The sequence below is a fragment of the Enhydra lutris genome, unplaced genomic scaffold (assembly GCF_002288905.1).
Source record: "Enhydra lutris kenyoni isolate GAN:26980312 unplaced genomic scaffold, ASM228890v2 scaffoldscaffold57, whole genome shotgun sequence".
NCBI lineage: Eukaryota > Metazoa > Chordata > Mammalia > Carnivora > Mustelidae > Enhydra > Enhydra lutris.
Genome location: NW_019154141.1, coordinates 295,261 through 320,714, shown reverse-complemented (window position 1 = coordinate 320,714; position 25,454 = coordinate 295,261). Strand labels below are relative to the sequence as shown.

The following is a 25,454-nucleotide window of genomic DNA, read 5'->3' as shown; positions in this document are numbered from 1 at the left end:
CGCAGGTGTCCGGAACCACCCAGAAGATGAAGGTGGACCTCGAGCAGCACCTGGCCCGGCTCAGTGAGATCTTTGCCGCCCGGGGCGATTATATCCAGACGCTGAAGTTTGTGCAGCAGATGGCGGCCAACATCCTGGTCCAGCTCTCGGGGCTGCCCGTGTGGAGGGAGGTCACCACAGAGCTGACCGAGCTGGCCGACCAGACTGGCTACGTGGAGTACTACAGGTGAGGGCCCGAGGGAGGGCCAGCGGGGGAGGCTTCCTTCGTCCCAGCCTGCGTCTTGGGGCCCAGGCAGGGCCTTAGTGGGCCATTCCTGGGACCAGAGGAGTGTGTGTGCTGAGTGGTGGGCGTCCAGAACCACCTCCTTGGGCAGGCCGGCCCCAGAGACCCAGAAAGGGGCAGACAGGGGGCGGTGTGCCAAGATCCCGTGTGAGAGGCTGAAGTTGGCCTCCAGGGACCCCTGGGACCAGCATCCTTCGTGGCTGGCACTGGGTAAGATGCCTGGGGTTTGTGGGGCGGGCTTCCCTACACTTGCAGGCTCGGCCACGGTGCAGGGGGTCTGCACGGAGCCTCCCTTGATGGCAACTTCTTAGCAAACCCAGCTTCTTGTACATAGAGAAGCCTAAGGGATGGGAGGTGGAGGGGCACCACGCCACCTTTGCCGTACTCAGAAGTACAAACTCGTACCTCCGTAAGCTTTGGGAGTCCATGTACGTCTCCCCTGACCTCCCATTCCCCAGACCCCATCCCAGGTGAGGGTGCTGGACACAGGCCCGCTGACCAGCAACCGGCTGCCTCCTTCCGTGGGCAGCATCTACTGGAGGTCGCTCTGGGGAGAGCCAAGGAAGGAGGCGGCCATCTGGGCTTTCAGGGACTCCTGGCCAAAGGGGGACTTACGCCCACCAAGTGCACATCTCTTTTCCTCCAGGGCCCAGCGCCTTGCACGGAGGAAGGGGGGCCCTGGTAAGGAAGGGGTAAATGAGTCCTGAAGAACAAGTATCAGCTCTTTGGACCCACCCCTTCCCCAAATGCATTGGTTCCCCTTCAGGCCATTTAACAAAGGTCAGAGACTTTACACGCCCTGTTGCACAATTTACTCTGGTTTTCTGGATTCATTTCTCCTTTATGAGAAAACCCCACCCGGGCTGACTAAGAAGGACACAGAGGAAATGCTTCTAGGGGGACCCCAACTTGTCCAGAGCTCTCCCTTCCCCCCATCGGGTAGGATCAAGCCGGACCTTGGCAAGGGAAGCCAGTGAAGTCAGTCCCCAGCTCAGGCGGGCGCTCCCCACTCCGCGGTCCCACACCCCATCCAGCCCCTGCCTGCCCCAGATATCACGGATCCGGTTTCCCACCAGACTTTTTCCTTTTTTTCTTTTTTTTTGCTCACGTTCAAAATGGCCTTTCTCCCCAGTCACAGAAACTCCTGATTCCGAGGATGGGCTGTGACTCGTGACCTAAAAAAGTGACATCTGATGAGTCCTGTGACCTGAGGGCCATTCTTCCTCTGAGCGTGTGAAAGCTTAGTCCCGGGGTCAGGGACAGGTGGAAAGTGGGTGCCCACGTTGACCCTGCTTTTCTCCGTGAGCGGCCCTGGAGTGGGACCGTGTATCCTTAAGGGCCCCCCGTGGGCATGAGACACTGTAAGAGTTGGAATAAGTCAGTTTACATATCAAAAGGGACTTACTTTTAAGGTGATTCCATTAAAAATGGGCGGCAGGGTGGTGACAGAGTGTATCAGCTGTTTTCAGTGTGGGTGACCAAGGGGTGCCCTCTGACCCCCGTCCCAGCTCCCTTGTCCAGGCTGGGGCAGAAAAGGCCCAGTCTGAGGACATTAGCACCAGTGGCCCCTGAAAACCAATGGTATTCTGTGCCTTCCTCCCTCCGCTGTTTGCCGGCTCCTTCTCTCCCCTGTTGTCCCAGGACAGAGAGGGGCCTCATTCCTCAAGCTCACCAGCCTGAGGGGCTCCTCCGAACAGACTTCCCATCTTTGCTTTCCAGATGACTCTAGAGCAGAGCCATCCAGCTAAGCTCGTATTTTTTTGGCACTTTTATACAAGACCCAGCTAAGTATTGGAGGCACTAAAAAAAGCCAGGCCTCTCTGAGAGGCTCAAAAGGGGTGTGACCAAGGTGCCTGCAGAGGCCGGATCCATGAGAGCCCCAGGAATCAGGGCCCGCGCAGCTCCTGTTCCTTAGAAACACATCTCCGGTCATCTCTGGGCTCCTCTGGGAAAACACATCCGCCTCGCAGAGCTGTTTCCAGGAACTCCTTACAGCACGAGGTGTGGATGTGGAGAAAACACGGAAACACGATCGTGGAGAGTGAGTGAGAGGCGATCCTAACCTGATTTCCTGCTGGTGTGCACAGCAGGGAGAAAGGCAGTAAGAAACCTTTAAGTTTGAAACATGAAACTGGAATTCTGAGAGGTCCCTGGTGGTTGGCCCTGTCTCCTGCAGGAAGACTCACAGAGGAGGGGGAAAGTCCAGAATTCCTGGGCTGGGCTCTCCTCCCACGGGCCTCCGTCCGTTTTCCAATCTGCAGAATGGGGTCGTAGTTTCTGAGGCCCCTTCCTGCCCTGACTCCAATTCTAGGAAAACTGGCTCCTTGGTGGAAGGGTGGTCTCGGCTAGCGCCCTTTCTTGGCACTCAGCCTCCACTCACAAAGATGGGAAGAACCTGGCTTGGCTGCCAGGGGGCCTCCGCGTGCTCCCTCCCTCTGGGACCTTTGTCCTTTCGTACAGCTGGCGCTGTTCCCACCCACCCACCCAAACTCCTTCTCACCTTCCTGATGGTGTTAGTGAAGCATTGCTGGAGAGGAGAGGTCCCTGAATTTAACTGGCTCTTGCATCAAGAGAAATCATAATGATCCAAAGGCTTCTTTCTCCAGGGGCTTGGAGCAGTCCCTTCTGTCTGTCCCCGCTGCCTCCTGTGTCCACAGGCTGCTAGGCGGTGGCTGCTAGGTGAGCCTGGTGCTCTCTGGTAAGGCCCTCTCTGGGGATCCCGTGTAGAAGAGAAAGGAACTCTCGGGGCTTTGCTTGGGACTGCATCAATGCCTTTGGACTTTAAGCCTTGTGGATTCCTCAGCCCATGCTTTGGAGAAGCAGGAAAGCGGAGACTTTGAGATCCCTCGGTGGCATGCCTTATTAACCTTTGTACTTCGTGAACATTCAACTTTCCACCCAGCCCTGAGAAGTTTCCAGAAGTAAAGATTTGGAAACTGAGGCCCAAGGGAGGGAGAGGCAGCTTGTCAGGGTCTGCCCGCTGGTGTGCGATAGCCTTTCCCCATCAGCGCAGCTTGGGGGTGGGTGGGGGGGCAGGCAGACAGGCCCAAGGAGTCAAGGAGTGAGGGATTTCCCTGGGGCTCCCTCGCCCTACCTGAGCTCCCTGGTGGTCTGGGAATGAGCCCGACCCCGCGTCCGGGCACCCCGTACCTGGCACAGATGTTGCTGAGACGAGCCTGTGTGTCCTAAGCAGTGGGTCCCAGGCAGCTGGGAGGGTGAGACAGGAGGCCTGAGGGAGGCCAGGCTGAGCCTTCACCATGGACGTGGTCATCTTAGGGGCTTTCTTAGATCCATGGACGTAAATGTCAGGCATGATCTGATGCTGGTGATTGTTCTGAAAGCAGGAGGAGGGTCCGGAGCAGTACCCGTGGGAGGCTGCAGAGACCTCGTAGGCCCATTCCGTCCCAAGTGTGGCCACTAGCACACGTGGCACTGGCTTGTAAATGAATTAGAAGCAGCTCAGATGAGACACAAGTCTCTTCTGTTGCCCGGGCCACGTCTCCACTCCCCTGAGCCATGCGTGGGCAGGGCCAGGTGCACAGGGCAGCACAGAGATCTGGAACATGCCCGTCACTGCAGGAAGTTCTGGCCGGCCGTGCTGGTTTAGATGCTCGGCCTGGGTGGGGAACGTGACCCCTTTGTTCAGGCACAGCCGGGGGTGCAGCCCTGGGAGTCCCCGAAGAGCCCGTCTGCCATGCGTCCTGGTCCTTCCCGTCCGGGGCAGGGTGTGCAGCCTCGTCTCCCGCTCGGTTGCTGGCTTGGGGCAGCACGTCACAGTGAAGGGTCAAGCTGGCCTGGGGGCTGCTGTGCAGGGGTCCCCCGCTGGGCACTGCTGGGCACCGGTGCGGTGACCCCCCCCCACCCCTGACCGTCTCTCCCCATTCACCCAGGTGGCTTTCCTACCTCCTGCTCTTCATCCTGGACCTGGTCATCTGCCTCGTTGCCTGCCTGGGACTGGCCAGGCGCTCCAGGTGTCTCCTGGTCTCGTGAGTATCCCTGCATGCGGGCCGGACAGCCGGGGGTGGGGGTGACAGTGTCACCGTGAGAGAGAGATGGGGGCCTGGCCAAGCTCTGAGCGTGTGGCGGGGGCAGTGGCCAGAAGCCGCCCTCGGAGCCCCCCTCGGCTGGCAGCGGAGGGAGACGGCAGCCGCTGATACAGCATCTGGACACCTGGCAAGGACTGGGCTTTGCCTCCATGTGTCCTACACGTCGCTGGGCCTGGCTGCTGAGCAGCTGAAGGAATGGGGCCCAAGCGTGAGAGCCTCCAGGGTCTCTGATCAAGCCCTCCTCATAGCCTGTGCTCTCTCAGCTGCGGCTTTTCAGCCGTGGGACCAATGCTCCAGGCACTGGGCTCCGTACCTCTCAGCCCGCAGTCAGCAGCAGATAATTAGGGACCGCCAGAGTCTCGGGGGGCCGTGGGGGGACAGGCTGGTGGCTCAGAGGAAGGTCACTAGAAGGTGGTGACAGCCCTCGCGGGGTCCCCACCTGCCAGCCTGCACCTAGATCCCACTGGCTGTGCCTCTCTCCCAGGACGCTGTGCTGTGGGGCGCTGGGCCTGTTCCTCAGCTGGACGTCTCTCGCTGTTGACAGCGCAGCCGCTGTGGTGAGTCGGGTGGGGGTGGGGGTGGGGGGTGGTCCGACCAGGACCGTCTGTCTGGGGGCATGTTGAGGTGTCCTGTCCAGAGTCCCCAGGGCAGGGCCGGCTTCCGGTCTCTGTTCCTAACCTAGACTCTCAGAACCGAGAGGGCTTGGATCGGCCTCACCAGTTCCCTTGCCCTTCCTACGGGGACAGAGGCCCAGAGAAAGGAAGAGGCTTACCCAAGATCATGAGGTATTTAGGGACAAGGCCAGGATGAGAAGCCTGATTCCTGATCCCTTTCGCACCCCATTGGCCCATTCTCAGCCCCGGCTTGTGACGCCGGGCTTGGATGACCAGGTGACTCTGTGCGTGTGAAGAACTAACCCAGTCTAATGGGGACGAGTGGGGTCTCAACCCCAGGCTGGCGAAGCCTCGGGCTCCCGAAGCACCCTCCTGGGCCGCCTTCCCCGGGCATTGGGAACGTGGAACGTGACGTTTAACTTGTCTTCCGTCCCCTTGCCTCGGACTCGCACACGCGGCCTGAAACACAATGGTGTTAATGTTTCTGGATGTGGTACCCCAGAATGTTTTTAAAACACACACACGCAGGGCGGGGAATGCTCCCTGTGTAGCTATGTTTGGTCGCTGAGAGACCTGGCGCTCAGGGGGAGCCATGCACGGGGTCTTGGATTCAGCGGACTCTGGCTCTGTGGCTCTCAGCCACGCTGGGTGTCCAAGGACGCAGACACCGGGACACGATGTTCGCTCTTGACGTGGTCTCGGTCTGCAAAGAAAGGCCTGTAGGCAGCTCACTGGGATCCCGTGTGAACGGATACCAGGGAGGCCCAAGCTGCGTGTGTGTGTGAGCGCGTGTGTGAGCGTGTGTGTGAGTCGGCGGGGAGCAGTCAGGATTTACCAGGGGATTTCGGGGAACCCCTGCCTGATTCAGGGGCCACAAAGTCAGCCCATGGCCTGCATCTGTAACACCTTAGTTACCTGGGCATAAAAGAACGAACGAGGACTCTCCCTGAAGCCTTCTCCCGGAAGTCACACCTTGCCCTGGGCCTTGGGGCTGGCCAGTCACTCTAGGCTGGGGCAGTCCGCCTCCACGGGGCCCACCCCGGCGCCGCCTGGCTCCCAGCAGCTTCGGGCAGAGTTTGTCCTGGAGGGAGACAGGCTGGGGGTCTCCTCTTTTCTTCCCTCTGCCCACTGTGTGGTGTCCGCTTTGGGTGCGAGGGAGGACTAGCCAGGCATGAGCCTACATCCCAAGGGCTGGGGGCCCCCCAAGATGCAGGGAAGGGCAGGACAGGAGGGCCCAGGTTGTGCCGCAGAGGATCTTGGGGTCACCAGCAGCTGAGTGGGTACCCAGTCCAAGGGAACGGCTGCTGGTCCAAGCCACACGCACAGCTGCCTGGCCGGCCGCCTCTCCTTTGGGGACGCATGTGAGCACAAGGAAGCCTGCACGAGGCCAGCTCTCCAGGGGGCTCTCCTGCCCCTTGCGCAGCCTCTGCCTTCTGGAAGCAGGGGAGGCCTCCAGCTTGCCACCTTGAGCGGCCCTCGGGGAGCTAGCTTCCTCCCAGAGGGGGCTTCTCCCTCACCCCTGGCTGCAGTGTTCAGGGGGACCAGAGACCATTGAATCTCCCAGCTGGGCGCCCTGGGCTGCCAGTACACTGGCGAGGAAGGCCGTTTCCCTAATTGTTGAGTCAGGCCTGTGTGAGAGAGGGCTGTGAGGGAGCTGAATGCGCCTTTGAGAGGGCTGCTGGCCGTGCTGCATTCTAATGGGAAGTGGGGTGAGGACAGGAGGCAGGCGGGAGGCAGGCCGGGTCGGGCTGTTGTGGAAGCTTTTTGTGTGGTCCTGCTGTCCCTGCGCTGGGAGGCCTGCTCTCTTTTAGCGCTGTGGGGCCCCTTTGAGGACAGATGCTGAGCCCCTCCCAAACCGTCCCTTCCAGTCCCGGAAAGAGGACCTCCTCGAAGAAGGCGCTCCACCCCTGGGAATCAGCTCCCAGTGGGAGTCTGGGGAGCTGAGCTCTCGGCTTTGGCCACCCTAGCCTGCTGCCTCCCCACTCAACCGCCCACCCTGAGAGGGTGAGGCGCAGAGAGCAGAAAGAAGAGAAAGCACCAGAGAAGAAAGAAGGGGACAGTGGAGGCTGGGGATTGGGGGTGGGACAGCTGACACACTGGGACAGCTAGGCAGTTCCCTGCAAATCCAGCCACCAAGGGGGAGGCCGGGCCCACCTGACTGAGTCAGGGTGAGGGAGTAGGAGGGTGGCCTCTGGGACCTCCTGCCTGGTCTGTGTCCCCCTTCCTTGCCCCTTCCCAGCCGGGGGGGTCCTGGGAAAGTTCTGAAGCCCTCCAGACCTTAGTTTTATTGAGTGTGAAATGGGGAGAAGCATAGCACTTGCCCCAGAGGGATCGGGTGGGTCGGTGAACCCCCGGGAGGCATGCAGGAAATGGCCAATGAGCTGTAACCTCATTGTTGGCCACGCATCTATGTTGTTACGTGAGGGGCACAGGGGGACGCCTCCAGATCGTCACCTGTTCTCTGGAGCTGCCTCCGCTGGGCTGGATCCTGGGCGTCTCTGCCTGTGCTCCGTGCCCCCTGCTCCTTCCCCCATCCCCAGCCTTGCTGTGTGAGTAAGGCACATAGGGTCCTTGGGCTATGTGGACAGGGAGAGAAGGTTGAATCCTCACTGCAGGGTCTGAAGGGCCGACCTGATCTGATGGGGGTGGGAGGCCACATCCCCAGGGGAGCCTCTCGGACAGATCCCAAACACTTTGGGACCCGGGCCAAGATGGCGGCCTCCTTCTTCATTTTTCCCAAGGCCTCCCATCAGCCACTCAGGTCTGGCTCCTCCCTCTTCGCCCCTCCAGCGACAGGAGTAGGCCTGCCGGTCCTGTGGCCCTGATTTATGGTAATGAATCAGTCTGATGGATGTATGGTCGTGATTTGCATATAGAGCAATTCTCCCAGGGTCCCGAGCATGTGGTCATGTGTGTGCGTGTGTGTGTGTGCGTGCATGCGTATACAGAAGTGACTCTGGGGGAGCTCTGAGTCTGGAGGGGGATCTTATTCCCCAGCCCCCCATACACACGTTCTAGACCATAAGTACTGCGATACAGCTCGCCCCTGGATCTCATCCTGGAAAGGCACATGGTATCCAGTATGTGCTAAATAAATACTGACTGAGTTGGAATGAATGCATGAAGCTCCAGCGTGGAGCCTGATGCCGCCCCTCCCAAAGGAGGACAGAGCTCCAGCAGTGCAGGGCCCTGGGGAGGGGTCCCCGGCTCAGGGAACCCCTAGAAACAGGTTGGAGCGCTTCCCCTGGCTGTTCTGAAAGATGGAAACCCTCCTTTCCCCGGGGGCCCCACTGTACCCCCAGGCTGGACCTGAGAGGGGCCTGGCTCAGGGGATGGGTCCTTGCTCCCACCAATCCCAGGGGGAGGGTTCCTGCTCCCACACAGCCCATAGCCCCTTAACGGTCACTTCTCCAGGCCACACTATGGGGTCCAAGCCCTCCAGCTCATCGGTGGCAGAGCCTGGAGTATGTGTCCCCCTAACTCCCAGGCCCCCACTCCTCCCAGTCCTCCATCTTATCCTGAGCAGGACCCGTACCCACAGCTCAGAGATGGATTCGGGGCCAATGTAATTCTTTCAATGTTGTTGTTACTGGTTTTTCGGTGTTTTGTTTTTTTTTTAAGATTTTATTTATTTGTCAGAGGGAGGGAGAGAGAACACAGCAGGGGGAGCAGCGGGCACAGGGAGAAGCAGGCTCCCCGCTGAGCAGAGAGCCCGATGTGGGGCTCGATCCCAGGACCCTGAGATCATGACCTGAGCCAGAGGCAGATGCTTAACCCACTGAGCCACCCAAGCATCCCTGACATAATTCTTTAGGAAGAGAGTCCCGGGGATGCTTCATACATTGGCACCCCAAAGCATGTGGGGCTTGATAACAGCAAGGCCAAAAATAAAACCAAAATGAACGAAGGCCACGGTGCAGTCACGCCCCGACACGGCGCCTGGCGGAGGTGCTCGGGCCCTGGGGTCCGTCCCAAAAGCAGCTTTCAGAGATAGAGTATGAGCTGACGCTGCCGGGAGCCTGGCCTCCGTGTTTTTTACGTCAGTGAATTTACGGGGTGGGTAGTGTTTTTCTGTCCCGAGTTCAGGCAGCTGGGACACAGGAAGAGTAGGTGACTTTCCCAAACTGACAGAGCTAGGAAGGGAGCAGGACTCAAGCCCAGGGAGGACGGAGCAGAGGAGCCTGAGCGGCTGGGCCTGAGGGCACCGGCTCCAGCAGGGCCCTGGTGTCAGAACTTTCTTCCATCCCTCCCCGCCTCCCCTGGCTCAGGGCACCGGTGACTTCTGCTCCGATCCCAACACCTTCATCCTGAACATCACGGAGGGCCAGGTCCGCACAGGTAACGAACCTCGGGGCCTCTGCTGTCTGAGCCGCTCCGGAAACTCAGACCAGGCCCCCGGCCGGCTGGACCTCTCCGCCCTGTCGTCCCCGAACCCCTCCCCACCCCCAGCCCCCCGACACTTCCGCTCCAGCTGGACCTCTGTGCCGTTTGTTAGAAGGGTCCTCCTTGGGGCATTTGGGGCCTGGCTGGGCCGCTGAGGGGAGTGAGGGCCTGGTCACTCGTGAGCTCCCGCCTGATCCCCCGTCTTCGCCTTGCAGAGGTGACCCGGTACTACCTCTACTGCGGTCAGAGCGGAAGCAGCCCCTTCCAGCAGGTATCCCACCCTGCCCACCGCCCCCTCTGGACCCGAAGCCCAGCACCTGTAGGTGGCTGGGGGCTTTTCCCTTCGTTGTGAGGCCGGGGCTGCTTCTCCGGGGACCACACTGGGAGTGGCAGGAAGCCCGAGGGGTGCAGGGTGGGGCGGGAATTGGGGGCAGGGCTGCTGGGGAGGGGAAGCGGAGCCTCAGGGCAGGGCTGTGGTCTCTCTGGTCTCTCCTGGCCAGGCGCTGACCATCTTCCAGCGCTCGCTCACCACCGCGCAGAGCCAGGTAGCCGGCCTGCTGCAGTTGGCTGTGCCTCTCTTCCCCACGGCCGAGGTAAGGCGGCCGCCTCCCGCGGCGTCTGTGCGGGGGGCGGGGGCACCCCCGCTGGACCTTGACAGCCCTCCCGCTGCCCGCACCTCCCCGTCCTCAGCCCCAGGGCTTCACGGAGCCGGGCTGAGGAGGGCCCTCCCTGGCCTCTTTGCCCACCCGGCTGCTCGCGGTTTTAGCCACAAGCCCGCCCCTGCCGCTCATGTCTGCCTCTCTGCGTGTCTGTCTGCTTCAGAAGGACCTGCTGGGAATCCAGCTCCTGCTGAACTCCTCCGAGTCCGGCCTCCACCAGCTGACGGCCATGCTGGATTGCCGAGGGCTGCACAAGGTGCCGGGGTGGGCCCAGGTGGCAGGTGGGACAGGGTACCCTGGCAGGCTGCATGTTCTGTTCCCGGAGAGCAGCCAGTAGGGGCCGGGGAAGTGATTGTCGGGGTTCCCTGCAGGCCCCGGCATGGCACAGAAGCCGAACAATAGGAAGGCAGGAGGGGTATCTGGCTTCTTGATTCTCCCAAGTAGCTAAGACAGGGAGAGTCCATGAAAAGTGCCAAGGGACAGGGTTAGGAGGGTTGAATCAGGTTAGCTCTAGAACGTTGGGGGATCCTGACCTACATAAGGGAGGCCCTTCTCCAGACTCCAGACTTCCGGCCATCTGGTCAACCCGTCCATCTCCCTGGCTGCGAGTGGACACTCCCCACTCCTTGCCGGGGTCACCTCTCCAAGAACTTGGAATGCCAGACAGCCTCAAATGCGTGGAACGCTCTGGGCGTATGTGCATCCCCTCCTCCCTCCAGGCAGTAAGCCAGTGCGTGTGGACACTTCTTCCATCCCGCATGGATTTAGCATGAAGGCTCATAGGATGTTCCTGGCTGCCGTGTGAGGCCAAGTGCTCACCCTTGTTCTGTGCCGATTGTATCCACCATATCATTAGTTGTCTCCGTCAATGTCGTAAAACACATGTTATTTCATGGACAGTTTTATAGGTCAGGAAACTGTGTGTGGGTGGATGGATGGATGGATGGATAGATAGGTAGATATCCATAGATCTATAAAGTAGCTCATGGAAGGTTCAGAGCCCTGAAGTCAAGAGCTTGGGTTTGGACCCTGGCACTCTGACTAGAGCCGAGAACATGTACCCTCTCCCTCCCAGACACCCACGTTGGATCCCTTAGCAAGTTGTAGCATCTAGACTCTCAAACGTATCCTGAATCTGACCACTGCTCTCCTTTCCCCACTTCCACCATGATCCAAGGACCACCCCCCTTCCCTGGGTGACAGCCGTGGCCTCCTGGCTGCCCCCCCTTCTCTTGCCCCCTGAACCTCCCATGACCTTTCATTCACAGCAACCACAGTGGAGTTTGTAAAAGTTGGTTGGGTCACCTCCCTTCTGTCACACCCCATCACCTTCTGATCAAATGTGAAGTCCTCACATGCCTGCAAGGCCTAGTGTGACCTGGTCCCATTCCACCCTGTCTCCCGCTGGCCTTTCTTCTCTCCTGAATGTGCCCCTCTTGTCCCCTTCCCTCGTCAGCTTAAGGCACAAGCTGTTCCTTCTCACCTGGTCTTAGACTAAATGTCCCCTGGCTCCTGGCTCCCCAGCCCCGCAGCTGTGTCTGTCCCACTCAGAGCTGACCCTCGCATGCTTGGCACACAGTAGGTGGTTAGCATCTGCTTATGGAGTGAACCCAAGAAGCCCCTTCTTTGGGCCCCAGAGTGTGGGCCCTGCATGGGCGCCCTGCATGGGCTGTACAGAGTGCTCAGGAGGAGGAAAGATAGACAATTGCAAGCACAGGCTTGGGGAGACGGGCTCTCAGAGGCTGCTCAGACCCAGGCTGTGGCCTGTCCTGCTTTCCAGCTACCGGTCCCTCTTCCTCCTCCTATAGGATTACCTGGACGCCCTTAATGGCATCTGCTACGATGGCATCGAAGGCTTGCTGTACCTCGCCCTCTTCTCCCTCCTGGCTGCCCTGGCCTTCTCCACCATGATCTGTGCAGGACCGAGGGCCTGGAAACACTTCACCACGAGGTGGGCTGCCCGGGGCTTCCTGGGGGAAGAGGCAAGAAGCTCTGCTCTGAGACCGAGCCCGGAGCTGGTAATCTGGGACGATGGCAGGGGGGGCCTGGCATTCAGCCCCAGCAGGCTGGTTGGATCGCTGCAGAAGCTTCCCTGAGAGTCCAGACAGACTCCCAAAAGGAGGCTCCGAGGGGCCAGGGCAGGAGCGAAGCTGAGGATGGTGACGATGTCATACCACAGCCTGGCATCCCTTGCTTGTCCTGTCTTCCTCTGCAGGACATTGTGGTATGAGATGATGAGGGCTCTGGGTGCCGGAGGGGCCCCCCCGGAATACCAAGAGGGATAGGTTGTAGCCCTGTGCGCAGGGCACCTTCGTTCGCATTGAGGAGGTAGAGATGAGATGGTATTTCAGTGCATGTGGATAGATCGGACAAAAGGAAGCAGAGAAGGGAAGGTCGGTGTGACAGGGTCAACACGGGGGGCTACCTGGAGGAGGTGGGCATGAAGCTGGGAACTGGTGATCTCTGTACAGGAAGCTGATGCAAACACGTGTAGCCACAGAGTTCTGGCAGCAAAGATTGGGAAGCAGGCCCGGATCCCCCTGCCTCTGAGCCTCGGCCCTCACAGCCAGCTGTGTCCTGTGTGTTATTCTAGGGACAGAGACTACGATGACATCGACAGTGGCGACCCGTTCAACCCCCAGGCCCGACGCATGGCAGCTCACAACCCGCCCCGGGGGCAGCTCCGCAGCTTCTGCAGCTACAGCAGCGGCCTGGGCAGTCAGACCAGCCTGCAGCCCCCGGCTCAGACCATCTCCAACGCCCCGGTCTCGGAGTACATGTGCGTCACGGGCTCCCCGGGCGCCCCCTTCCTGCCCCCGCACATCGCGGCCGGGGCCCCGCCCTCAGGGAGCTAGATCCGGACCGCACGTTGAGGTTCAGAGAGCCATGTGGGGAGGAAGGCATCAGAGGCTCGCAGCGGCCCCCCACTGCTGCCCCAGGGCCCACCCCAGCACTTCTGCCTGAGGAATAGCCCTCGGTAGATACCAAGCCTTTCCCCGCAGACCCTCAGGGCAGATCACAGGGCCCAGGAGCCGCATCTCTCCAGGCCGTGCTGCTGCTGGCCCCTGGCACCCCCGCCACTGCTTCTCCCCTGGGCCTCCCCGCGCTCTCCTGCCTACACGCCCTCCATGGTCCGTTGGCATCCCCCTCCTCGCACGTGCGCACCCACGGGCCCCTCCTGTCCAAACGTGAGCACCCCCGCCCCCATCCCCACGCCTCCCCCTGCTGAGCGCTCCCCTCCACCCCTGCAGGAACCAGGCCATGCTCTTCGGCGGGAACCCACGCTACGAGAACGTGCCCCTCATTGGAAGAGGCTCCCCTCCTCCCACGGTAACCTGGGCCCTCCGGGCAAAATCACAGCTGTGGCCCTTGTGGAGAAATGAGTAAAGATAAGACTTCTGCCAGTCCAGGGAATCCCTCCCACAGAGGTGGGAAAAAAACGGAAGAGTTTAGTTCCTGGACCAGATGGCCACGCAGGTCACAGACAGGCCGCTAAAGACATTGCAGAGAGAGAAAGCTCACCCCCATATGGCCAGACAGCCTCACCCCAGGGCACACCTGTCCCCAAGCAAGACTCCACAGCACCTTTGTCCACCAGGCCATCCTAAGTACGTGCTAATTAGGGTGGCCGTCAGTGTCCCTAATTGCCACAGCGATGGACGGTCCTCTTCGATGCTTACCTTCCAGTGAGATGCCTCCCAGACCCTAAGAAAACATTCCTGGATTGTAAAGCTGGCAAGAGCCCAATTTAGCCTTTAAAAAGGTTTATATACATCTCAGAGGGACCAAGAAGTCATTTACAGTGATAAGTTTGCTAAACAAAATAATCTAGAAGAGAGAGGACTAATCTAAGAAGAGAGAGCGTCCCCTTTTTGCTCCAGGGATATTGTTGGGTCTTTGCCCCGGGCTGTGGCCAGAGCCCCCGTAGTGGCTGGGACGCCAGCCTTCCTCCAGCCCCTCAGCTCTGCTGTCGGTAGGGACGTCCCCACACCCACGCCCACACCCACGTCCAGCCAAGGAACCGAGTCACTGCTTGGAGCCGGAGCCGGCGGCATGAGGGGGTCACGTTCGAGAGAAAAGGCTCTGTCCTCTCCCTAAGGACATGACTACCAGTAGAGACAGTAGACTTTGGGGTTTAAGGGCACAGACTCCCATGCCAAATGCCTGGGTTCACACCCAGATCTTGGCTTAAGACCTCTGTGACCTTGGACAACCACTTCTTCTCTGTGTGCCTCAGTTTTCCCACCCGCGGAGTGGGGATGGTAACGGGGGACACCTCAGGGTGGTGGCGAGCGTTGGACTCTCGGTCACTATAAATGGGGGAGGAGGGCCTGCAGGTGCTCTAAGAGGAGCTCCTGACTGTATCTTTTACCACCTTCCCCACGAGCTGTGGGATTTATAGGAAATGGGCGTTAGGGGGAATGGAAAACAAGGTCGAAGTCTGCAATGCGGGTGGGTACCCAACAGAGTCCTAGAGCCAGGTGTCTATCAGGGAGGGACAAGGCATTTGAATTCCGGGGGTCTGGGAGGGCCGTCCTGCTGCTGAACTAGAAGCACTGGACTCTGGGACACGGGGCTGCCGACACGTGCCTGGATCCCGAGAACCAGGCAGGCACATCCGGTGAAGCGGCCCCAAACACGCGGGAAAGAGGAGGACACCTAGCATCTGTCTCTGGCAAGTGTGCAAACTGTCACTGGGGGAGGGGGAGGCCCAGGAAAGCGGCTCCTGCAATAAGGGCTTTTGGGAGGAGGGAGGAGGTGTCCCTGCTGCACTGTGCGGTTGCAGGGGGTCCCGTGCGGCAGGTGGCACTTCGGCCACACCTTTGAGCGGGGTTCTCACACAAAGGCACTTTTGCCCCCAGGTGACACTTGGCTGTCTGTAGGCATTTTTGGTTGTCACAGTCCGTGGGCAGGTGGTACGGGCTTGTAGTGGGCGAGGGCCGGGGCGCCGCTCAGCATTGTAGGGCACACAGGACAGCCAGAGCACAAAGAATGATCCAGCCTCAAATGTCCCCAGCACTGTGGTTGAGAGACCCTGCTCTGACCGGTCCCCCATCTTTTCCACCACGACCCCATCTTGCTCTTTGTGCCCAGGGCACCCCACATGCTGTCTTTTTATGCACAGCCCTAGACCCAGGCATAGTCCTTGCTTCCTGAGGTCCTCAGGAAGGGATGAGGGGGCCGGTCGGAGCCCACAGTTCCGAGTAGGCACCTCTTAAATCCCAGCTTGGCTTTCTCCACCTGGAAGCCTCCTGGGTTCCTTTTCCTCCCGGCAGCTGCTGTAGACCCAGGAATACAGGGTGATTGTAGTAATCATCTGAGCAAAACATCACTGGGGGGAGATCTGTGAGTAATGAATGACTCTATGCATCGTGATGCCAAATAAAAATGATTTTTGGATTACCTTCTGTTTGGAAAGATCCAGGCCACTCTCCCTGCCGTTCCTGGAGATCAACAAGAACTGGCCTTATTTTCGAGGCTGGAGGACAGAGGTCACTTTTCTCCCTAGAGTCACCTGCCCAGGGACTCTCACTGCTTTGGGGGAATTGGCGGCCCTACTGGCCCCAGGGCGGACCTCTCCCCCACTTCCTGCCATGCAAGGGGCTCGAAGAGGCATCAGCAGATGCTGCTGACCAAGGAACCCCCACATGAGAATGTGGACATCCACCCCAGTGGACAGCACGGCCGTCCGCCCCCTGCCCTCCCCCTGCACCTGCTCTGTACTGGGCAAGCGTGATGTTTGGTTGGATCCCTTCCTCTTCCAGCCCCATCTCTGGGACCAATGGGGATTTTGTTCTGGGGGATGATGGCAAACCAGGCAGTCAGAATGGACAGCCCGTTCCGTTGGCTGGAAACGTGCCTTCCCCCAGCTCTCCCTTTGAGGAACCCCTCGTGTCCTCTCAGGCACCGTGTCCTAGACTTGACGGACAAAAGTGAGCCAGGCAACTGTTTAAAATACCAATGCTAGGACTTCACTCCTGACTCACTGGAGCAGACAATCCCAGGAAGGCGCCTGGAAAGTTCTGAGTGTTATCAAGCAGCCAGTGGAGCCTCAAGGAAGTTTGGGCAATAGTGCTTCAAGGAGATGCTTACCCTCGGGTGTGCACCAGAATCACCCGGAGGCCTTGTTGCAACCCAGGCTCCTGCTGTACCCCCCTCCCCGCATCTGACTCGGGAAATACGGGCTGGGGCCCCATCAAGCTGAGGCTGCAGGTCTGGGAAGCTCCGCGGAGAACCTCGGGTCTGGGTCTGGGTCTGGGTCTGGCATAGGCTTCCTCTCCCTCCACACTATTGATGGGCTTGGTCCTTCTGGAGGACAGGGCTGTCCTGGGCACTGTGGGATGTCTACCTGCATCCCTGGCCTCTACCTTTTTAATACCAATTAAGTCTCCCTATTCCGCAGTTGGGATAGACAAAAATGCCTTCAGACATTGCCAAATGTCACCCCTGCTTACCAACCGCTGGGTTAAAGGGCTTCTGCCAGCTGGGAGCATGTGCTCCCCTCTCTGCTGTGAACAGCATGGACCTGAACCCACAAAACTTCCCTGGGCCAGGAGATACTCAGGGCCCTTCCTGCTGGACTAACCCTGCTACTCCGAGTCAGCAGACCCACAGCATCTGGAGTCCGTTCGAAATGCAGAAGCGGGGATGCCTGGGTGGCTCAGTGGGTTAAGCGTCTGCCTTCGGCTCAGGTCATGATCCCAGGGCGCCGGGATCGAGCTCTGCACCAGACTCCAGGGAGCCTGTTTCCCCCCCACTTGCACTCTCCATCAAATAAATACAATCTTTTAAAAAAGAGAGAAATGCAGAAGCAGGGTCTGGGATGTGAGATGAGGTAATGTGGGGAGCCCTATCTCCCCGCTTCGGAGCAGCAGCTCGCTAACATCTGTTGAGAACTTTCTATTAGGTCACTGATTCTCCAACTTGGCTGCATGTGGAAGAGCTTTAAAAAAAAATGCTGGTGGCACTTTGAAATGCTGAGTTTTATGTGATGTGGGTTTTATGTCAATAAAAAAAAAATTACTGGTGGGTATGGCCCCGGGCAACAGGGTGTTTTTTTAGATGCAGCCAAGTTTGTAACACAGCTGAGCGTGAGAGCCGCTGCGAGGAGTCTCGCCTGTCTGATGGTATCCATCCTCCCACGGGAACTGCTGAGGGCTTTTGGGGAAACTGAGGCTCGCAGTGGTCAGAGAGCCTTAGCCAAGGTCATGGGATGGATAAGCTGCATAACTGGGATTTGAACGTGGGTCTCTGATTCTAGGGGCCTGTGCCCCTCAGCCTGTTCACTAGGCAGGCTCCCCAGTGTACTGGTGCACCCTGACACTGTCCCATGCCCTGAAGTGGCTGTGGCTGTCACAGCAGGGGGAGGGTGGCTGATCTGTGTGTGCGCCTTACACTTAAGGCTGGGAGCCCCATGTCCTTGGTGATCCCAGGACTGGAGGCATCACCAACAATGAAGCCTGCCCAAGCCATTCTAGTGTCCCCCCAAAATGTCTATGGCAAAGACTGGCTCCCGCTCCTGCTCCCCAAGAAGGGCCCGCACCTTTGCGAGCACAGTGTCTGCTCTGACTGTACCGTGTGACCCTGTTCTGACCGTGCCCCTCCCCCTCTCTCCCACAGTATTCTCCCAGCATGAGGGCCACCTACCTGTCTGTGGCGGACGAGCACCTGAGACACTACGGCAATGACTTTCCAGCCTAACGCACTTTTCTGCAGAGGTTCCTGCCTCCTTGATCTGTTTTGGTTTTTAACAAATCCCGGCACAAGCTGCGTTTCTTTAATAGAAACCAAAGGCGTCTGGAGGCCGGGGGCAGGACCGCGGGATGGGCAGGCTGCCCCGGCGCGTCAGCGATTCAGGGAGAATCCGCCTGAGCTCGGCTGAGATGCCTGACCCAAGGCCCCGGCAGACAGAAGACCCGTGACCCCGGGCCGGCCTCTCCCTCTTCTGCCCTCCTGTCCACGCAGGCAGTGCCTCCCCGGGGTGCTCAGCCATGCCGAGGGTGTTGGGAGAGCCGTGCAGGGGGTGGCCCCAGGGCTGGGGGGTGGCCACAGCCGCATCCCCAGCAGGCTTTCCGCAGAGAGACCCCTTGGGAAGGTGAGTGACAGCTGCCACAGCCCACCCACCTTCTCTTCTGCCACCCTCCACTGCCTCTCCTCCATTCCAGAATCGATGCTGTGAGTTGGTTCACTACGGATAGGGACAGTCTCAGGCATTAATAGACACTTTGAAAGCGACACTAACTCTTCCCCCCCACCCCAAGTGTTTTAAATATTGTGATTATCCAAAGAATTGAAACTCCTAGCACATCCAGTTTTTACAAGAGGTCTGGGGCGCGTTCCTTCCCCCTGGGTTGAATACCATTCTTTGGCAGGTGTTGCTGGCATCAGTTCTCTGAGGGTCTGGAGGAAGGGAGGATTTTTAAAGTACTGGTCACTGAGACCTGCTGTCCCAAGCTGCTGCTTGATGGGGAGGTGGGTTCATCCCATTCAAGGAGGGAGGCCCTTTAAGACACAAAAGAAGCTAAGAGGGACCCCCGCACGCACCCCCCTGTTCTGGGGACTGCCTAGGTGAAGTGCCCCTCCCTTTGGTCTTCAAGCAGTTCTGTCTTAAAGCTTTTAGCAAGGTGGGATGGTCGTGTCTTGACCTGAGGCAGGCCTCTTCCCCTCCCCCAACCCTGTAGCCAGCCCACTGTCCCGGGCTCTGATAAGCTGTACCCGCTCCATGAGAAGGTGTTTGTTGGCCAGGAGGAAATAATGACCCGCCGTCCTGCCTGCTGAGGGTCCAGGGTTAGGGTCTCTGGTGCTTCTCATCTCCTGTCAACTCAGAGCGCACAACACTGATGCCCCCACTGCCTTGCACACCCAGAGCCAGGGACATGGGGTGACCCTGTTGGGGACAAGGGTTCCACTTCCGTTTTCAAAGACCTCCTTTCCCATCAGAATGCTGACAGCAGTGGCTCCCAGCGCCCAGCCAAGCCTCTGTGACCCAACAGGGCCCAGGACCGCCCGGACTCTTACCTCACCTGCGCTAACCTGGAAATACCTTGTACCATAAATGTGTCCGCGTATGACCCCATCGCATGCAGATAGGAAGCCCGCAACGCCACGACGTTGCTTCTTAACATTTTGTTGCTGGCGACCGTAGAGTTGTTTTTAATGCATGTAAACTAAACTAGACTCCGGTGGTTCCTGAAGGACCAGGTGGGCTTGACTCCGCTTGATACGTGTGTGCCCTTGCCTGGGGAGAAATAAACCACTTGTACTAAAACGTGCGCTCGGTCTAACTTCCTCCACGGCGGTCTAACTTCCTCCACGGCGGCGATAACGAGGGTGCCGCACGCTCCCCGCCGGCGGGGTCACGGGCCAGAGGGCTTCTCCGCAGATCTTGGTGATCTCAGGGTAGGGACTAAAAGATGGGACTTGGAGCAAGTGGCAGAGCCCAGGTGTCTAACCCAGAGCCCAGGCCAGGTGCCCCTGGACAGTTCGATGGGGTTGGGGCCACGGTCACATGGCTGGCTACACCCCCCAGCTGCCGGCTCCCCAGCTTTGCGCTCTGTACCTGAACTCTGTCTCCATGGGGTGCCTCTCTGGGCAGGGGCACCTGAGATGCTCTGCACCCTTCGTGCAGGGCAGACTCCAACTCTGTGCCTGTGGCTCGACGCCCTGTTAGCGCCTCTGTGCCTGCCACAGTCTTGGCTCCTGGAATTGACTGCATTTCGAGGAACTTCCTGGAGGGAGCAGCTGATGCATCCTTTGGGAGCACTTGAGGCGTGACCCAGCGGAACACGCTGGGCTCAGAACTGCTCATCCCTCAAAGCTGAGCATCGGAACTGGGGCGTTTCTGAAGTAGGGATGTTCCCCCACCCCATCTAGTAGGACAGGTGCCTTCTTCCCTCGTCTCGGGCTTGGAGCCATGGAGAAACCAATCTGGTTTTTTCTTGTAGATTTATCTGTTTAGGGCACCTGGGTGGCTCAGTTGGTTAAGCAACTGCCTTTGGCTCAGGTCATGGTCCCAGAGTCCCGGGATCGAGTCCCGCATCGGGCTCCCAGCTTCATGGGGAGTCTGCTTCTCCCTCTGACCTTCTCCCCTCTCATGCTCTCTCTTACTCTCTCTCTCAAGTAAATAAAAAAAAATCTTAAAACAAAACAAAATAAAAAAGATGTATTTATTTATTTTCGAGGAGAAAAGGAGAGAGAGAGAATCTTAGACAGACTCCCTGCTGAGCAGAGAGCCTGACGTGGGGCTTGATCTTATGACCCCAGCCAAAATGAACAGCCAGACAGATGGACACCTGAGCCACCTAGGTGCCTTCCGTACCCCCGCCCAATCTTATTTGTTCAAAGGGAACTGCAGTTCAGTACTCAACTTTGGGGGCATTCATCGTCTCTGGGATCCGCAGAGAAGACCGGAGCGACAGGTGGGCCCTGCGGGAAGCGGGAAGCGGGAAGCAGGCCATGTGAGAGCACGCCCCAGCTCAAGGGCAGTTTGGCTCCCCACGTATGTCATTCCGCGACCTGCATTTCTGTCCTGGGAGCCACAATTTCTCACCCAAGGAAAGAAGTGGGGGGATAGGCCAGTCTGCCAAGCAGGCAGACATCCACCTGTTGGCTTTACCGTTTCTAAACCTCTCCGAACAGCCCCAACCCCAGACCCAGGAACCTGCTCCCAGAGGGGAAGTAGTGAACTCCACCAGGCCCCCATCTGGAAGCAGCAGAGCTCCTGCCAGGAACAAGGGCGTGTGTTTGAGGCTGTCATTTGGGGCTCCCTCATCCACGGGGGGGGGGCAGTGACAGAGTGATCCCCGCTCCAAAGCTGGACCATCTCCAGTCTTCCTAAACAAGGCTGTGCGGTGCATTTTTTCTCTTCCAGAGCTTCACGGTCTCGTATTTCCAAGCCGCAGGGGCAATATCCCTGCTTCTTGGCTATAAACTGCTGACGCAGCAACACTCGAGGCACCTTGTGTCCCTACAACAGATAATACCCAGACCGGGAGCATTTCCTTTCTTCTCCCTTTCAGATTTCTATTTTCCCCTTCAAAAGTGCACTGATGGCTTAGCACAGGGGGCCAGCAAACGACCACCACCTGTGAGCCCCACCTGACCTGCTGCCTCAATAGCCAGTGAGTATTAGATTCTATATTAGAAAATATTAGATTCTATATTCTATATTCTATATTAGATTCTATATTAGAAAATTCTATATAGATTCTATATTAGAAAATAATAATAATAAAATATTTGCAACAGATTTTGACAGTAGAGAAGACTAACTCTGAACCTCAGTAAAACCAAGTGTTGTCTGCCCTCCAAAGAATTCCATCCTTCTCATTAATAGACCCGTATGACAGAAAAATTCAACTCGATATAATATTTTTAATTTTGTTAATCAAATATGTGGGAATAGTTTTCTCCCTTATCATGGAAGCAGCTACAACATGTCTTTGATTTTCTTCTCAACTTGCAGCCTAAAATATTTACTAATTTTTTAATGATTTTATTTATTTATTTGACAGAGAGAGAGAGAGAACAAGCAGGGGGAGCAGCAGAGGGAGAGGGAGAAGCAGGATCCCCGCTGAGCAGGGACCGCGCCCCCAATATGGGACTCGATCCCAGGACCCCAGGATCATGATCTGAGCTGAAGGCAGATGTTTAACCGACTGAGCCACCCAGGCACCCTACTATTTCTTATAGTACTGTGTAGTTTGCTGGCACCTGGCCTAGCACATCACCATCTCTAAATTCTGGGGCTACGGGAGCATCTAAGGCAGTTGTGGCCCTTGACTTCATGGAGTTTACAAATAGACAAGGCTTCCCAGGTTCATAGATGGTGCCTCTTCGCTGTGCTCTCACATAGTGGAAGGGGCTAGGGAGTTCTGTGGGGTCTCTTTTGTAAGAGCACTAATCCCATTCATGACAGCTCCATCCTCATGACTAATCACCTCCCAAAGGCCCCACCTCTGCACACTATCAACGTTGAACATTAGGATATCAACATATAAATTTGAGGAGGGTATAAACATTCCAATTGCAGCAGGGGTATATGGGAGCTCTTTGTATGATCTTTACAACTTTTCTGTAAATCAAAACTAACAGTGAACAGTCTGAAAAGGAAATTTAAAAAATAATTATATTTATAATCAAATCTAAAAAAAAAACTCCTTAGGAGTTAATCAAAGAAATTAAAGTCTTGTACAATGAAATCTACAAAACACTGCTGAAAGAACTGAGAGAAAAAGATACATGGAAAGATATCCATGTTCATGGATTGGAAGACTTAATATCATTAAGGTGTCAGTACTACCCAACGTGATCTACAGATTCAACACAACCCCTATTGAAAAATAACATTTTTTGCAGTATAAACAGAAAAACCAATCCTAACATCTGTATGGAATCTCCTCAAGCTCAAAATAGGCAAAAGAATCTCGAAAAAGAAAAACACACCTGGCAGACTCACACTTCCGGTTTCAAAACTTACTACAAAGCCATAATAATTAAAAGAGTAATGTTGGCATGATGTCAAGACACGAGTCCGATGGAGTAAAACAGAGTCCCGAAATAAACCTTCACATGCGTGGTCAAATGATTTTCAACAATGGGGTCAGGACCATTCAATGGGGAAAGGGCAGTCTTTTTCTTTTCTTTTTTTTTTTTTTAAGATTTTATTTATTTATTTAACAGAGATCACAAGTAGGCGGAGAGGCAGGCAGAGAAAGAGGAAGGGAAACAGGCTCCCTGCTGAGCAGAGAGCCTGATGTGGGGCCTGATCCCAGGACCCTAGGATCCTGACCTGATCCGAAGGCAGTGGCTTTAACCCACTGAGCTGCCCAGGTGCCCCGAAAAGGCAGTCTTTTCAACAAATGGCACTGGAAAAACTGGACATCCACATAGAAATTATGTTGGTCCCTTACCTAACAGCAAATACAAAAATTAACTTGAAATGGACAAAGACCTTAATGTAGGACCTAAAGCTATGAATCCCTTAGAAGAAAGCATGGAGTAAAAACTTCATAACATGGGATTTGGCCATGATTTCTGGAGCATGATCCCAATGGTACAGACAATGAAAGAAAAAGTAGACAAGTTGGATTCACAAAAATGTTTAAATTGGGGACACCAAAAGACACTATCGACAGAGCAAAAAGACAACTCACAAAACTGGAGACAATATTTGCAAATCATGTATCTGATAAGGAATTAATATCCAGAATCGATAGAGAACTCAACCACAAAATAAAACTTGATTCAAAATTGGACTAAGGCCTTGAGTAGACATGTCTCCAAAGAAGACATACAGGTGGCCAACAAGCACAAGATGTTCACCATCACTCTTTGCTGGGGAAATGCAAATCAAAGCTATGGTGAATTGAAACGTGGCTTCACACCCATTAAGAGAGCCACTATCCCAGGGGCACCTGGGTGGCTCAGTGGGTTAAAGCCTCTGCCTTCGGCTCAGGTCGTGATCCCAGGGTACTGGGATCGAGCCCCGCATCGGGCTCTCTGCTCGGCAGGGAGCCTGCTTCCTCCTCTCTCTCTGCCTGCCTCTCTGCCTACTTGTGAGCTCTCTCTCTGTCAAATAAATAAATAAAATCTTGAAAAAAAAAAAAAAGAGAGAGAGAGAGCCACTATCCCAAAACAGGAAAGAACAAGTGCTGGAAAGGATGTGGAGAAATCGGAACCTTTGTGTTATATCAGTAGGGATGTAAAATGGGGCAGCTGCTATAGAAAGCAGTATGGTGGCTCTTCAAAACATTAAAACTCAAGAAATTCTATTAAGTCAATAGAATGACCGTAGAACCCAGCAATTCTACTTCCCAAAAGAATCGAAAGCCAGTCTCAAAGAGATGTTTGTACATTCACGTTCCCAGCACCATTATTCACAGTCATAAAAAGTGGCAGCAATCCTAGTGTCCATTAGTGGATGAGTGGATAAACAAAAATGTCATCGTACAGGCAATGGAATATTATTCAGTCTTAAAAAGGAAGAAAATTCTGACACAGGCTGCCCCATGGATGAACTTGGAAGACATTATGCTAAGTGGAATAAGCCAATCACAAAAAGATAATGTGCGATTCTCCTTATATGAGGTGCTAAGAGTAGTCAAAATCATAGAGGCAGAAAGGAGGATTATGGGCGCCAGGAGCTGGGGGAGGGGAAATGAGATTTAGGGTTTAATGGGTATAGAGTTTCAGTTATGCAAGATGGAAGAGTTCTGGAGATGGATGGTCATGATGGCGGCACACCAGTGTGAGTGTACCTTGGGCCTCTGAACTGCACTCTTAAATATGGTTACGATGATCCACTTTGTGTTATGTGTATTTTACCGCAATAGAAAAAAAAAATTGGAAGAAGAATTGTGGGGGGTGGACAGCAGTGCAGTGGATCCTGGACTGGCCTGGGGGTGGCCAGGGCGGGGGCTGCTCTCAGCAAAGAATCTCAGTAGCCAGTTCCCCTGGGATTGGGCAGAGATCAGAGAAACACTGAAAATTGTTTTTATCCGGATGCCTGGGCATACTCCTAATTATATGACCTCATGCTGGCTTCCCAGAGCAGCTGAGATGGGCCTGCCCAAGGGTGATGGCTGTTTTGCCAGAGAACAGAGCTTTCCAAGGCCATTGCAAGCATGCAGGTCTTCTGAGTGCAGGTGGGGGTGGGGAACCTGTAGCGTATCATTGCACTAAAATGAGAAAGGTAACTGGAGAATTCCTTCAACTTTTCCCATTTCCCGGTTCTTCCCTACTCACTACCCTACTTCCCCACCCGGGGACTCATGTGTGTTTGCAGGGGCTTAGCCTTCCAGGGCTCGGGGAAGGGGGAGGAGGATGTGTGTGTTTCCAGTCCCAACCAGCCAGTGCTCCACTGGGGAGCCGATCTGTTTCTTCTGGACGCTTTGTTTGGGTCTAATTTGCCTCTGACTGTACAGAGCCAGTTCAGTGGGGCTTGCAGACCTTCCTCCTCCCCGCCCCCCTCACCACCCTCAGCACCCACCCCAAAGAGCCCTTTACCTGGAGGCACTGGTGGGAGCAGGAGCCAAGTGGGGGGCGGAGAGGTGTTGGTGGCTGTCACTTTGGGGCTTGTTAGTATGGTTGGGCAAAGTGCCATCTTGGGAATTCTGTTGCACCTGCCCAGTTAAAGGCAGATGGGTAGACGGGAAGATGCATTTGTGGAGAAGTTGGGGAACCAGAGTGGGGGAATGTTTGCTTTCTTCCTGTAATTTCACAGCCCCCCAAACCCACAGGAAGCGCTCCAGATGCCTTAGCCTGCCTCTTGGGACACCCCCCCCCACACACACACCAAACTGGCCTCAGCTGACCTTTGCCAATTCCTCTCTCATCTTCTCCCCCACAGGGACTGTCACCTCCTGCCACCATGATGCATCCACCTCCCCAAAACGTCTTTTTCCATTGCAACCACCCCTCCCTCGCACACGCCAGGCCCTCCTCCCAGTCTGGAGTGCTCTCCCTCACA

At 56.3% G+C, this 25,454-nt stretch overlaps 1 protein-coding gene across 1 annotated transcript in view; it reads left to right on the top strand.

The window, feature by feature from the left end:
* Positions 1 to 19,178, top strand: part of LOC111158176 (tweety family member 2) — a 36,679-nt gene extending 17,501 nt beyond the window's left edge. The window contains exons 4-14 of the mRNA XM_022520078.1: positions 6 to 226; positions 4,174 to 4,269; positions 4,814 to 4,886; positions 9,212 to 9,281; positions 9,542 to 9,597; positions 9,827 to 9,919; positions 10,149 to 10,241; positions 11,794 to 11,936; positions 12,579 to 12,764; positions 13,237 to 13,315; positions 17,606 to 19,178. Of these exons, the coding sequence (XP_022375786.1) occupies positions 6 to 226; positions 4,174 to 4,269; positions 4,814 to 4,886; positions 9,212 to 9,281; positions 9,542 to 9,597; positions 9,827 to 9,919; positions 10,149 to 10,241; positions 11,794 to 11,936; positions 12,579 to 12,764; positions 13,237 to 13,315; positions 17,606 to 17,686 (1,191 nt within the window). The 3' untranslated portion in view covers positions 17,687 to 19,178. The remainder of the gene's footprint in view (positions 1 to 5; positions 227 to 4,173; positions 4,270 to 4,813; positions 4,887 to 9,211; positions 9,282 to 9,541; positions 9,598 to 9,826; positions 9,920 to 10,148; positions 10,242 to 11,793; positions 11,937 to 12,578; positions 12,765 to 13,236; positions 13,316 to 17,605) is intronic.
* The last annotated feature ends 6,276 nt before the right edge of the window (positions 19,179 to 25,454 follow it).